The sequence below is a fragment of the Aethalodelphis obliquidens genome, unplaced genomic scaffold (assembly GCF_003676395.1).
Source record: "Aethalodelphis obliquidens isolate GAN/ISIS:26980383/991018 unplaced genomic scaffold, ASM367639v1 scaffold38, whole genome shotgun sequence".
Lineage (NCBI taxonomy): Eukaryota > Metazoa > Chordata > Mammalia > Artiodactyla > Delphinidae > Aethalodelphis > Aethalodelphis obliquidens.
Window position 1 is genome coordinate 5,292,840 of NW_020837982.1, and position 15,560 is coordinate 5,308,399.

The 15,560-nt window shown below is 36.9% G+C and overlaps 1 protein-coding gene across 2 annotated transcripts in view; it reads left to right on the plus strand.

Annotated features, from left to right (window-relative positions):
* Positions 1–15,199, plus strand: part of GOSR1 (golgi SNAP receptor complex member 1) — a 50,056-nt gene extending 34,857 nt beyond the window's left edge. For both annotated transcript variants that reach the window (XM_027130540.1, XM_027130539.1), the window contains exons 7-9: positions 730–759; positions 8,208–8,290; positions 11,169–15,199. In XM_027130540.1, the coding sequence (XP_026986341.1) occupies positions 730–759; positions 8,208–8,290; positions 11,169–11,293 (238 nt within the window). In that variant the 3' untranslated portion in view covers positions 11,294–15,199. The remainder of the gene's footprint in view (positions 1–729; positions 760–8,207; positions 8,291–11,168) is intronic.
* The last annotated feature ends 361 nt before the right edge of the window (positions 15,200–15,560 follow it).

The following is a 15,560-nucleotide window of genomic DNA, read 5'->3' on the forward strand; positions in this document are numbered from 1 at the left end:
GCAAGTGGGGGCTGCTCTTCATTGTGGTGCGCAGGCTTCTCTTTGTGGTGGCTTCTCTTGTTGCAGAGCACGGGCTCTAGGCGCGCTGGTTTCAGTAGTTGTGGAACACGGGCTCAGTAGTCGTGGCGCACGGGCTTAGTTGCTCCGCGGCATGTGAGATCTTTCCGGACCAGGGATCAAACCCGTGTCCCCTGCATTGGCAGGCGGATTCTTAACCAGTGCGCCACAGGGAAGTCCCTATTCAGATTCTTGAATTCTAAAGTGTGGCAAGCTGAGATTTGATTTTGTGTTTCAAAAAAGGAAGGAACTTTAAGATATGAATAATTACTGCTTATAGGCGTTAGAACTATATTTGCCTATCCTGTCTCAACAAGTTGGTTGTAATTCTTAAGTTTTGAATAGACAATGGTGACAACTTGGAGCTATCTAAACTAAAGAAGTAGTTCTATTTATTTGTGCTGTCATTAAAACTGTTCTGACTTTAATAATCAAGTATCTCTGTGGAAGAAATAGATTTAAGCCAACAAATAAAAGTAAGATGAAAACTGTATATGTGGATTAATTAATTTCAGAGTCCAGAATTTTCTCCAGACGCTTTCAAAAGTCTGGGTGCTCTTTCTACATAAATGGTTGGAAATGTAATCTATCTGTAAAATGTAGAAAAATTAAGTGCAAGTTTTAAATGTGCATTTAATAATTCCAGAATTTGAATTTTCTTTTTATTTGCAGCTCAGATCGTCTAATAGAAGAGACAATAAGGTAGGAAAAATGTTTTGTTTTTGTTTGTTTGCATATAAATGAACAGATAAAGTTAATTCTATAACTAGAGTTAAAGTCAGTTCATCTTCCTTAAAGATGAGAATTTCATTACATGGTAATGTATTTTTACTGTGACTTTCCCTTGTAAAATACATTTGAAGCCTAAAACATTTGTTTCCAGAATTAGTAGAATTGAGCTGTTTTACCTAGGTCAATTTTTCTGATTAATTCATACTCAGTATTTTCAGCCTCTGTCTTTTTATTCTTATTTTTTAATGAAAACAGTCTTGAACATGTGATTTGTTAAATGTCTTATGTATACCATTTATGTAGACTTGGTTTCTGTTACAGCAGCTATAGAAAACCTGTAGTAATTACTATTATCTGTAATAACATTAAAGTAGTTTCTTGCTTAAGGTAAGGGAAATATGTTGGTTTGAACTGCTTAAGTCTCTAGGTTTGGTGAATTTTTAAGTACCTATTTTAAGACAGTAAAAAAAGTAAGTTAACTAGGAACGGTCTCCGTTCTTTAAAATTCAGCAATGTCTACAGCACTGTTTTTCAGGAAAGGTAGAACGAAGTACATGGGAAAAACAACAAACATTTGTATTCTTACCATAGGCTTTGGTATTGTGTTCAAGTGTTTTACATGCTGTATGTTATTTAATCTCCTCAATAACTCATGAGATAGGCACTGATCACTAGATACTATCTCCAAAACAAAAAAGAAGTTAAGGTAAGTAATTTGCCCATGGTCACATGACTAACAAATAGTATTGAGGATTCAAATCCTCAAATCTGAGTCTCTAACTGTAGAATAAGAGCTCTATCTAAACCACTACTATATTTACTACCTTACAGAAAGAGGACAAGCTTTGGAGTGTTATTTGGTTTGAAACCTGGCTGTGCTACTTAATTAGATCTGTGTCTTGGATAAGTTTCTTCATTTTCTTATGTGTTTAAAAACATGGGATTGATGATAATACCTACTCTAGAAGATTGTTTTGAAAATTAAAGATAATATGAGTAAAATGCCTAATACAATGCCTGGCTGATACTAGGTAATTTGAAAATGGCAGCTCTATTATTTATATTTTTTTTTAACTTTTTATTTTGATTTCATTTCGGATTTCAGAAAAGTTCCAATGGTACAAAGAATTCCCTTATGCCTTTTACCGAGATGCCCCAAATGTTATCATTTTGCCACATTTGCTTTTTTGCAATTTTTTTTCTGAACTACTTGAAAATAAGTTGCAGACATGTTGCCTCTTAACCTCTAAATATTTCAGTGTTCATATCCTAAATATTTATGTTGAAATGGCCTCATGGATTCTTATTTTATTAAATGGATCCTATCATTATTTAATAATCTTAATAAATTATCTTTTATAATAATACGCAGTTATCACATCTTGGAATTTTGTTTGAATTGCATGCACTGGGTCTTCCATCTGACCAACGTTTTCACAAAATTGCCTAATTATCAACTGAAATATCTCCCTTGTGACTCCTTACCTTTCATCAGCACATAAAGTTGGGTCACATTTTGCAAAGGATTCTTTACTTAAGGTTTCCTTATAACCCTTTTCCTTTTTTTTCATCCTTTTATTTCTTCCTTTATACCTTATCTTCTAGCACCAGGCTGCCTTAAGCTTTTCGATTCCAAGCTGGCCTTTTTAAGGGCAGGTGATATGAGTATAAAAATTTGGAGTACCTCATAGGATAGGAACATTTGAGAACTATCAAGTCACTGATATTATTATTTTGCTAGTTAAAAAGCAAAAAAACATGTAATTAGAAGGCCTTTTATTTCACTATTTCACTTTGTTTCAAAATATGATAGGTATCACAAGTGAAATTTTATTGACTATAAAGCTAGTTATGATTACTTATGGATAATATAAAATTAAAGTGTCAAATAATTATTTTTACATATTTACATGTAAAATTTTACCTTTTCCTTTTAGAGCTGTATTTTTAGAATATGTACACAAATGAATATAAGCTGACACCAGTTTATTGAAAAGAACGAATATTTTTAATATTTGTAAATGTATTCTTAAGCTTTAAATGTATAACTAGTATTGTCTGTTGTTGAAAAAATAAGTGTCTGAGTTTAGTTCACAGAACGTGTGAGAAAGTTGAAGTTCCAGTAAACACATCAATAATTTATCATTTTAAAAGCATTATATATTATTTGGAGCTTATGTTTTGCCTCTGCATATTTGACCCTTGAAATAACAACAGCCTAGATTCACTCAGCTTGACTCCAGATGATGGAATAAGATGGGAAAGTATATCTAGATATACTTGGTGTGGTACTGGAAATCATGCATATTCAACAAGATAATAACATAATGTATGATGATAATATCCATTCTCCAAGGAACACAAAGTGCTTTGCGGAAATTATTTTTTAATTTTCCCTATCTGCTTCTGAGTCAGAGTGCATAGGAGATGGTGATAGTCCCAGTTTAAGAAAACAGAGGCATATATGATTCAGAGATTGGCCTCAGATATCTCAGCCCAGGTTTGAATTGTAACTTTTTACAAGGCCATAATACCTATTTAAAAATACCTGGTAAATTTATTATAAAACAACCAATTTTAAATGTATTGTATTCTATCATAGATATACACTTAACCTGAAAAATTATGAATAAGAACTAATGGTGCAAAGGATTCTTGACTCTTATTCTTGTGACTCTTATTCTTGACTCTTATTCTTGTGATCTTTTTACTTTTTGGATCTAAAATTCAATGTGCTATAAAGTTGACATTGCCCGCCTCTTTCTGCTCTAATCTTGACTGGTTTTGCTCTAGACCTGGTGCATTCACTGTACTGGTCCTGGGATGTCATTTCACCATTATCCTAAAATGACCTCCTCTATTGGATCACTTATTTCTAAAAAATAAAAGTCTTCAACTGTATTAGTTTATTCCCTCATTATGTTGGACCATGTTCTTTAGTAGCTTCCTCAGAAAGAATAGGAGGTAAAATTTTTCGACTTTACACATCAAAAAAAGTCTTTATTCTACCCATATTCTTGATTCATTGTTTAGCTAAGATATAGAATTCTAGATTGAAAATAATTTTGAAATTTTTGAAAGCATTGTTTCCAGTGCTGCTTTTTAAGTCCAATGCCAATTAAAATTTCTGGTCCTTTATATTTGTTAAGCATTTTTTTTTCCTCTGGAAGCTTTTAAGATCATCCCTTTTCCCTTATGTTTTTGTTTGTTTTTAATCTCACCATATGAGCTTGACATGCATCTTTTTTAGTCCATTGAAGTAGGCATTTGGTGGGCTCTTACAGTCTGGAAACTTATCTTCAGATCTGAGAAATTTTCTTATGTTTATCATTTTCTTCCCTCGTTCTTCTTGATCCTTTTTTCTTTTTAATATACACTTTATATTTGTCAAGTATACCTAAATAAAATGGGAAAAAAAGAATTCACCTAAAATACAGCCACTAGATTGGTTAATAATTTAGTATGTATTCTTCCATATTTTTCTCTATGTCTCTTTTTGTATCTGTGTAAAAATAATAAAAATATGAACATATTCATAGATATAGGCAGACACATGTGTAATTGGGCATTTAGAAAAAGTGGAATGATATTAACCATAGCAGGTTAGTATGTGCCATCACCTAACTTGTCCATGACTTAAATCAGTAAGTTGTGAGAGGGCCATATGGGTAAGTGTTAATCCCTGTAAAGGGAAGGGTGGTTGCTTGTAGAACACTGGTTATGGACACTGGAAATGGGGTTCCTATTCTTGACCAAGGATAATCTTGGGCAGTGGAAGTCCATGATGGTCTAGGGAGCTGCCCTACTGTAACCAACCCCTGAATGGTGGAACCACAACATGCATTTTTCCTAGTTCCTTTTTATTTTTGTAAGGCCGCGCCATGTGGCATGTGGGATCTTAGCTCCCTGACAAGGGACCGAACCTGCACCTCCTGCAGTGGCAGCGCGGAGTCTTAACCACTGGACCGCCAGGGAAGTGTCCCCCCCTTTTTTCTTATTTTTTTATTGAAGTATAGTTGCTATACAATACTCTATAAGATATGCATGTACAATATAGTGATTCACAATTTTTAAAGGTTTTTACTCCATTTATTAGTTATTATAAAATATTGGCTATATTCCCTGTGTTGGGCAATATATCCTTGTAGCTTATTTTATACCTAATAGTTTGTACCTCTTACTTCCCTACCTTTTCTTGATCCTTTCTTACCTTTTCTCTGTCTTGCTTTTTTTTTTTTTCCTACTTTCTGGGAAGTTTACTCAATTTTTCCTTCTAACGCTTCTGTTATGTTTTTATTTCCACTCTCCTTTTTGTAATTTACACGAGCTCTCTAAAGGGATAGACACACACACACACACACGTTTATGTTTGTATGTTTCATGGATGTGATACTTTATCTCGGAGGGCATTAAATATAATTAGATTTTAGAGTTTCATGAGCCTCCTTTATTGCCTCTGTTTCCTCAGAATCACTCTTCTGTTTGCTGGTTGGTTTGTTTGGATCTCTGCGTTTTATGTTAGAGGCTCTCCTCAAATGTCTGGTGAACCTTGGCTCTTTGTTCATATTTAAGGGTGAGGCTCCAAATGTAGTGATTGGACGCTCATTCTGTGTGCGTGGGTGGTAGGATTTGTTGAGTGGGAGGCTTCACCATGGGTGATCAGGAAGGGGCCTGGCTGTTTCATTGGGGGCTTTAAAATGTCAGTATCTGTAGGTCTCTTCTTGGTTAGATTTTCTGCTGAACTGAGGGCAGTCACCTGCCTGCATGGTTTGGAACAGGTAATTTAGGGGTCTGACAACTCCTTTTACAAATTTCCACAAATGTTCATTCTGTCTTCCGATATACCTGATCCCTTCAATTCTTCAGATTTTCTAGGATCTGGGAAAACCTTTATAAATCATTACTTGACTCATAATGGTACTGAGGTGAATAACAGTAGGGGATTTGGTGCTAGTAATGTTATTAACATTTCTTAATCACTCAGGTGGAATTCCTCTAATTTTCTTTTTGATTTTCTTTATTAGATGTTTATGTATTATAAAAGTACAATGTTCTTACTATAATAATTTAAATAATTCTAAAATGTATAAAGAAAAAGTTTGTCTCCTGGTGGTGCCCCGCCATTCCTACCCCCCGAAGTAACTTGTATTAGCTGACAGTTATGTATCTTTCTGATAGCTTTCTCACTGTCATACAAACATACACAAAGATGTTTTGAGTGTTTCTTAAAATAAAAAAGGACTAATACTATACACATTCTGTGGCTCACTTAAATCATTCAGTATATCATAAACATCCCTCCAGGTTAATGGAAATAATTCTGATTCATTCTTTTAATAAGCAAATATTATTTCATAGTATAGGTATACCATAATCTACTAAACCATTCCAGTGTTGTTACCAGGTTTTGCGGGGAGGGGGTGATGGTGGGGAGCATTTTTTCATTTGTCTTTCACTATTCCAAACAATGCTTATCCTTTTATATATCTCCCTACACACTTTTGTTTCTTCTTTGCCTTCTCAGATCTTGAAATTTCAGTTGATTCATTTGTCATTTGCTCCAAGTACTCCCTCTAGCATTTTCTTCCAGAAGCATACCTGGTCTTGGCCTGTCCAAAAATGTGTTCAGTTAGCCCTCTGGTAGGTCAGGCTGTTAGAGACCCTAAAGCAGGTACATACAGGTGGCAGTAGATGGCCCAGCAGTTTTCCCTCTTAGGGGCTCGTTGTCACACCAGCTTGTAGATGTCAGCTGTCTGCTTATAGGTCTCTCTGGCTGTGTGTAGCAGGCCTTTCCCAGCTGTAGGGACTGAGCAGTTCAGTACATCACTGCAGCCCCTGTGCATGCAGACCCTTACCTTCCACTGTCTGGGCTTCTCAAGATGCAGTGAAACCTACATCTTTGCCCCAGGCTTGAAGAAAAATATAGTCTTCCCTGCCATCAGTTCTTTGGTTCTTCCCTTGCTTGAGAGAGTGTAGCCCTCCCTGGCTTTCTTCCCTCGAGATCTCAAGAGAACTTGGGACCTCAGATGGACCCTCCCCGGCATGTCTGCCTTTGTCTTGTGTTCTTCCATAGAGGAAACTGGGCCAGAGATAAGGTCAAGAATTTGTGCTCTACCATCTTCCCAGAATATCTTCATTTCTGTTGCTTTTCGGTTTTTTTAATGTTTCACGTATTTTCAGAATTACTGAAGAACTTCCTATTTCCTACTGCTTTTTATAATATCAGTATCTAAAACGCTCCCCTGTGTGTTACGTATCAAAATGTATACTGACCCTGCCCTCTAGGATACTAATGTCCAAGAAGATAAGACTATTGAAAGTTAATAATCCTGGCAGCGATAGCAAAAAGATATTAACTGAGATTTCTTTAAAAAGCACATCAAAGTAGTTACATGAAAGAAACTGTACTCTACAAAGAGTGAAAAAGTGACTTCCCTTCTTTCTCATTTGCTTAATGAATCTGTGACCTTTGTCACCTGGCTTGGAAACTAGCTTAATGTTGCATGTGTGTCCTAAAATCTACTTGGTTGGGTCTCAAATAGAGTTTTGGAACATAATTTCTTTTTTTAAATAAATTTCTTTCTTTCTTTCTTTTTTTTTTTTTTGGGCTGAGTTGGGTCTTTGTTGCTGTGCGTGGGCTTTCTCTAGTTGCAGTGAGCGGGGGCTGCTCTTCATCGTGCTGCGTGGGCTTCTCATTGCGGTGGCTTCTCTTGTTGTGAATCACGGGCTCTAGGCGCACGGGCTTCCGTAGTTGCGGCACGCAAACTCAGTAGTTGTGGCTCACAGGCTCTAGAGTGCAGGCTCAGTAGTTGTGGCTCACGGGCTTAGTTGCTCCGCGGCATGTGGGATGTTCCCAGACCAGGGATCAAACCCGTGTCCTCTGCATTGGCAGGCAGATTCTCAACCACTGCACCACCAGGGAAGCCCCTGGAACGTGATCTTTTCATAAGTTAAGGGCTGGTTGTATATAAATATTTTGTGATATGTTGCACCTTTGGTTCTATTTTTATAATTGTAATTCCCTACTTCTCTCTCAAGGGTTTTTCCTGATTAAGGATATTTTAGTACCTGGCCCCTTTTAAAAACATTTTAAGAAGCTTTTGTAATGTGTGATTTGTCAGTTGTCATATTTCATTTGTTACTTTGGAAAAAAAAAAAAGCAATCCACAGGAAACAGTCCACTGCCTTGTCCAAAAGAATATCAGAGAATAGCATTGGGGATGAAGTGGTCATTCAGAAAAAGGACAATGGGAAGATGACTTGGGAGGTGATTTTTTTTTCTTCCATGTTCCTGCCCAGTGCTTTTCAAAGGTGATGTGCTCACCTTAGTTTTCTGTTTACTTTTAAGAGTATGATGGATGCATGCAGGATCATCTTGAAACATCAGTTTATTGAGCTTCTCTTTTCCTCCCTTGCAGCATTGCTATGGCAACAAAAGAAAATATGACTTCACAGAGAGGAATGTTGAAGTCAATTCAGAGCAAAATGAACACTTTGGCCAGTATCCTTTTTGAAAGCTTGAAATCTGGGGTTTTTTGGGGGAAAAAAGGCTGTGTATGTGCTTCACCACTCTCCCCCTCTTCTGGACAGGTTGCCATCATCAGTAACAGTAGAGGCCATCAGTAATTCTGTATTATGATATGCCCTGCACTCCTGAAAGATCATACTGTTTAATGCCATATGTAAAAGATTGCACACCAGAGGGTTAATACTAGTAGATCTAGAAAATAATTATGTGAATTTTCCAATTCACAGAATTATTTTACATTTTAAAAACTCTTGAACTTTTAAACTTTTAGAACTCCACAGTGTACACAGTTTTTACCTAAACATCATAAATTATGTGCTTTTTCTTCTTTCTTTATTCAGTTTGGAGAATAAGTCAGTGGCACATGCTTAGAAAGAGAGGGAAGTAGACAGCCATACATGTAAATGAGTTGTCACTGCTGGTGGCGTAGTTTCATTTTGCACAAGCTAAACTCTAGGATAGATTTGCTGCTTGTTTATTGTGACCTCTACCTTTTTAATTCTTCAGTTTCCCAATTTAAAGTAGGATTACTGCTACTTCTGAGAAACCCAGCAGGGAAACTGATAAGCCTGCTAAGCTAAAACATTTTGTTTACTTTGAGAAGTCAAGCCTTCTTAGAGAAAAAAGTTTCCTCCCCCAATTACTAAGGGGGAAAGGACCTTTAATTTTCAAAAGTTGAGTATCTTCTGGTCCTAGATAATTTAAGGTCACTTTTAGTTTCATACCTTATTTGCCTAAGGAAAGGAATATCCTGAAGCCTGTTGGTATTTTCCAGTTTTTGGTGAATTTTGTTCTTGCTTTGTCACCCTAAGTATAAAACCACACCTCCAAAATCATTTATATTTTATATAGGGCTCTACAGTTAACAGAGTACTGTTATATACATTATCTCATTTTACCAGTACCATAAATTAGAATCATTCCCAAAATTATGTTTAAAAAAATCAAATAAAATGGGTGTGAGTTAGTCAGGACTCCATAGAGAGATAGTAATAGAAACCTAATTCATACTGACTTAAGGAGGAAAAGGAGAGAATTAATTTGTTCATATATCTGTAAAATTCAGGGGTAGAATTTGGCTTAAGGTGTAGCTGGAAGCAGGGGCTCAGATTTTATTATCAAGAATCTGCCTTTCCTCTCTGTTCCCCTACTCCCTCTCTTATTTCTATTTTCTTGTGTGTTGGCCTCATTCTCAGGCAGATTCCTCCTCGTGCTGATAGAGATGGCTACAAGAGTCACCTCCTACCAGTTCAAAAATTCTCATGGAAAAAGGGCGTCTTTTCTGACAGCTCTGGCACATGTCCCAGGAGGACTGTGGTTGCCCTAGCTTGAGTCACCTCAAGCTGTTCCTAACCCAGCCATTGGCCAAGGGGAGTGAGTATTCTCTCTGGCCAATCCTGAGTGCGTATGTACACCTGATGTCAGAGGACAAGGTCAGCCCCACCCTGTTACATGAACTGAACTGGATTATTATAGAAGGAGGGGGGTGGTTCCCCTAAGGTAATAAACTAGATAGAAATATGTCCACTATAGACAGGGTTTCCTAATGTCAAAAGTTTTCTTACTTTCTCTCACGGGGTTGTTGACCCTTCTTTTACCAAGCAAGAAAAGATTAAGCATTTGCTTTAAAAGAGATTTGTACCTTACACTGTATAAGTTTTTGCACATTACTTCATGCTTTCTGTTCTGCATTTTAAAAGTTGTTTCTGCAAATTGTCCCCTTTTTTTTGTTGATTAATTTGAAAAACACATTAATGCCTACAGTCTGTAAAGTTCTCTTCATTAGGCACAGGAAAATTCAAGATTAGAAAAAAACATAACCTCTACATACAATATGTAGAGTATATAAATACACAATACAGTCCCTGCTGAGAGTCATTTATTTACAGGAAAATGCAGTGAGGATTCACCGGGAGTAGGGATTATTCCAGCTCTCTAGTAACCTAGGTGATTTTGTTGTTGCTTTTCTTGACCTTGATACAATACCTCTATTAACAAAGAGGATGCACCTGCAGGTGTGTAGTCAGAAACCAGTGCTAGAAATGCAAAACAATGTAGGATGCAGAAGCGTGTGCTTTGCAACATACCAACAAGTAAGATATGAAGATATTTTACAGTACTAAGTAAAATGCAGTTGTGACTGCTATAAAACTCCTAAAATTGAAAATTTTCTTTCCTTTCTTTATGTTCCCCAAACAGGACAGCCAGAGCAGTTTAACCCACTTTCTTACGGTATCCTGCCTACTGCTGTAAAGTAAATTTAAAATTTTAAATAATTAACCAGTACTTGATTATAGAGACACTTAAGAGTTTGTTCCCACCAATTACCTGAATCCAAGGAGGCTTATCACCTTGGGGAGAAGATCACATATTCCTCAAAACCTTTCTGGCAAAACTTCCCAGTCTCCTGAGAAAAGGGGTTTAAGAAAGAGAGGGAGAGAGAAAGAGAAGGAAAAAAAGGAAAGACAGGAACCTCAGGATAATGGTGGTGGTAGCTGGCTGCACCTGTACCTCCGTGCCCTGCAGGGTTCCTCTCTCCCAACCACACGGGCTCCCACCCTGATAGCAATCCCTCGGTACATGGTAGCAGTCATCATTGTTTCTTCTCTCGCTGTTAATTTTTTTCTTTTCATGGTTCTTGTGTACTGCAGTTTACTAGGAGACTTGAATTTGCCCTTGAGCAGTAGGGCATTTGTGTATGCTGTAGCTCCCTCAGTGTGACCTTTTTCCCCTCTATTTCTTCTCATCATTTATCGTTTCTGGACTCCACTGATCTCTGTTTTTGTGATTCCTGTGAGTTTTCACTAAAGAGGCTTCTTCCAAATATGACCTTAATAAAGATTTCCCAAAGATCGTTTTCCTGCTGTGAACAGCCTTATCCAGAGGATCAACCTTAGGAAGCGGCGAGACTCACTCATCCTGGGTGGTGTTATTGGTGTCTGTACCATCCTATTGCTGCTGTATGCTTTCCATTGATGAGACATCTCCAGGGACTCTTGACAGCCACCACTTTCACACCCTGATCCGGAATAAGAAAAAGTAGGAAGGAGAAGTTGACTGACCTGATAATTAGCCTGACCGGCAGGATTAACTCAAGACTGATAGTGACGGACTCTGTGACATGGTCAGGTTGAGCTGAAGTCACAGGTTTTCTGTGCTATCTTTTCTAACACACGTTTCCTTCTGTTTTTAGTTTTAAAAAAATAATAAATGTTTTCAGTTGCTTTTGTCTCCCGAAGAGGTAAGTAAACCCATCAGAAACAGAGTTTCCATGCCTCGGTGAAAGTGTTGAAGGCTGATGACAAGCCCGGTCTTACAGCTGGATTCTTCAGAAAACCAGGTTTCTCTATATCCAAAGACTGCTTTCCTTTCAGCCACCAGATGGGGTTGTGAATAAAAATAGTTTTTGTCCTTCTATTTTACACTCATGATGAGAAATCACAAGTCATTTCTTGATCATCTGTGCTATAAATTTCTACTTTGTCCCCAACTCTTTCGGTATTCCAGAAAAATTACATTTTTCAAAGAATCTTTGAGATGCTCACAGACCAACTTCAACACAGTTGAGGTTGTCTGAAATAGAAGACAAGTACTGCAAAAAAGCTTTTTTCTTTATTTTATTTTTTAATAGTGCACACTCTGGGGTTAACTGTGTTCCTGGAAAATCATCAAGAATGACAGGCTTTTTTTTTGGTCAGTCACTGTTTTTTGTTAATCTCTTCCATTGGGTTAATATTTACTACTGTAAGAAAATGAAATCTCAGTTCTACCATGACAAAAAGCCAGTGTCTGTCATTGCAACTATTCTTCATCATGTCAGGATTAACACCGGCAACTGAGTGAGGGGAACGCTTGGTTTTCAGTGAGATCTCTTTAACAGGCCACATGTAAAAAGACACTGAGTGAGGGGTCACCATCAGATAATTCCATTTGTAAGTGTTCCACATTTATGAGCAAAAGTTTAAGAACCACTGTCTGATGTACCAGGAATTCTGTGTTCTGTGAAAACCTATTCATTCCAAATCTCTTAAGCTTTTTCAAACATCCAGAGAATGGCTTTATTATTGAAGGTGCATATAACAGAATCTATCTCTATCTGCACCCTGGACAGTGACAAAATTTTAAACCACCCACCAGAAATCTTTTCAAGTTTAACCATTTCTCAGTTTCTGTAAATCTATTACTTCTCTAACTGAACTACCACAAATAGGCCGAAGACTTCCAACAGCTGTATTCCTCACCAAGAAAGAAGGCTACTCTTCACCTTTGGAATTTACTATGGTATTTATAGTACTGGCTTAAGACCATGCCATGGGGAATAAAAGGATATTAGTATGTAGTTCTTAACTACATCACAGAGTGTTGATGGTGATATTCAGATGAATTTGATTACAGGCTGATGGGTAGACTAACCTCTGGTCTGGTGCAGAAACGGAGAGGTTTTTCATGCTGGTGTCAAAGTTTTACTATGTTCTGGGTAGGAAGAGTGTTTGATACTTTTTTTTAACTATGGGGTTTATTTTTCTAAATATGGGTTGATTGATCAGTCGGTTGATTGGGGATGCCCTTAAAAGAAAGTTTAAGTTTTCCCAGTGTGAACCTTAAAACATCAGAGAAATAAGTTCATTTATTTAGTTCTCTGTTGGGAGAACAAAACTTCTCTCCCCTGACACTTTATTATCTTTGATTTTTCAAAGGGTCTTGATCGGTGGTTGTGCCTCAGCTAGAATTTATGGGACTTTGGTTGCTGTATAGTCGGCATTTAGAAAATCTGAAGTATAAATAAAGTTATTTATTTAATTATACTACCAGTCTTTTTTACTGGTCTGTTTGGTGTGTTCATTAATGGGTGGTGGTGTGAGACTAAAACTAGGACCCAAGCTAATCTAGCTTTTGCTGCAGCTGAGCAAACAAACACTTTTGATGGTTGGGAAGCCTTTCCATTAGGGTTGTGCTTAAATGAAGTAATAGAATTATGTTGATTATTTTCTTTATGAAAATAAAGAAACTAGTTCTTCTGAGGAAGTTGAAAAAGCGTGGTGTAGATGTTGGTGTCAGGTAGGTCTGACTAACCTCCCAGTGCTGTAGCCCATAGTGAGGTAACCCAGGGCCAAACGTAGAGCGCTAGGGCTGTGCTCCTCTGTCCTTTATGGTTCCTTCTTTTGCAGAAGGAGGCCCTAGAGCGAGGATAGAAGTGTGCCATTTACAAGTAGAGGCTTATTTTGGATCCCGTGATAGCTGATTTGAACTCTTTCAGTTTCGTGCCATTTAGCTTTTTTTTTTTTTTTTTTAGCAGCTTGGTTTTCTTAACTTTTTTGCTGTCCTTACAAACCAGTTACTAGGCTCAGGGGCCAACAGTAAATTGCTTATGAGAGCCAATCAGAGCCAGGTCCAAGGAATTTTCTATTCCTTGTCCCAAAGGTTACCTCTTACAGGAAGTTATTCTCTCTCAGCTATTGTCTTATATGATGGATCTTTCCTTTTGGGATCTTCTTAATAACCACTCAAAACTTTCCGTTTCACTTAAAAGTATGAAAAACCATGGCAACAAAAAGGGCAGAAAATTCCAAAAGGTATACTTCTGAGTTTGTTTTACTGTGCGCTGATAAATTTAGTTTAAAATGCTTAATGAATCTATTACTCAAGTTCAAGCCCAGATATTCAAGTGCTTCAGTTGATCTCTCCTGGCTATTACTATATTCTTCTTACTGTTATTAATAACGATGCTGAAGGAGTCCCTGTAATTTGCAGCATTGCATACCCACATTTTTCTAATGTTAGAAAAATATGGGCTTTTCTTCTCCATTATTCATTTCTCCTGCTTACCAAAATTCACTTTTATAGCGAATGCCTTTTTCCATACTGCCCAGTACTCAGATCAGACATGGGAGTACAATCCTGAGAGTGGAGATGAGCAGTGAGAGGAGTCATCATGAGGGCACTTTTTGTATCTGGAACCAATGAATATTGATTTTAGTTCTTTCCTGTTGGACGCTGACTACAAAAATGTACTTACGGAGCTTTTTGATGCAATGACTTTTGGCCTCTATGGAATTGAGGCACCTTGGACTTGCATTCCCACCATTAATTTTCTATTTCATTGTTAATGATCTCAACCTGAGGAGAAGGACTTTAAAGAACTGGACTAGCCTTTTTGGTTTTCTAATACCTCATGTTTGATCACTAGCCAGATATGATTTCTTGGAAATTGACTGCATTTTCTAACTTGCAATATTAAGCTATTGAGGATAAATGGCCATGTCTAGTGTTACACTGAATTTTGTGGCAAATGTAAAGAGTAAATGGATTCTGCTGGGAATTAAAATGATTGTGTTCTATTCTCCTTTTGGGGTAGGGGTTGTTTAGCCTGGTCTCCAAAAAGATATAGAGCTTTTCATCATGATCTTTATAAACTAATCTTGTTATTCCTTTATAAATCTGCACACCCGTAAGTTTTATAGGGCAAAAGAAAATGAGGAACAAGTGACTCTTGAGGATGTTTATTGGATAAGAAGCTGAGACAGCTGAGCCATGTCCTAAGGGATCTTTCTCATTTTCTTTGTGCCTAGTACAAAGTATCAGAAGTATTACTTTAGTATCAAAGTATTTGCATCTATTCCTATCCTATTTAGCTCTTAGGGAGGGAAATCAATTCCAATCACACTTTACCATGATGGAAGATGTTTCCTCATGAAAAATGCCAATACAGGTTTTAAAAAATCTATTCCAAATGCACTTTCTAATTTTTTGCTATTAAAATGGCTTCTTGGAACCAGGTTTATTGTATTTGTACTTAATTTTTTGTTCTCATCTAAATGTGCATTTTCTGACTGTATAGAAGAAGCTTTGTTATGTAATTTAATAATAAATTAGAAATATGAATGGTGTGTCTGTTGTTTGTATTGGAATAGTGCCATCAAGGCAGTTTGGGGTAGTGTTATGAAATCTTTGGTATTAATAAGTATTTTTCATGGTGTCCTAAAACCCAGGGTGAAACAGTACAGGCACTGAAAAGCTATCACCTATCATTCAAAAACATCATAGGAATATTCCACTAATAATTTAGCCCAAGAAGTGAAGGAGAATCTCTTAGCAAAATGAAACTTCAGGAAGTATGATGGAAATGTAAAATAATAGAATTTAGCAATAAAAACAAGTTCTTGTCCTCCCTAAATAATGACATTTAATTGTATAGATCTGAGGACCCCCACCCCACAAAAGAGTTTGAAAATCCCTCACTTCC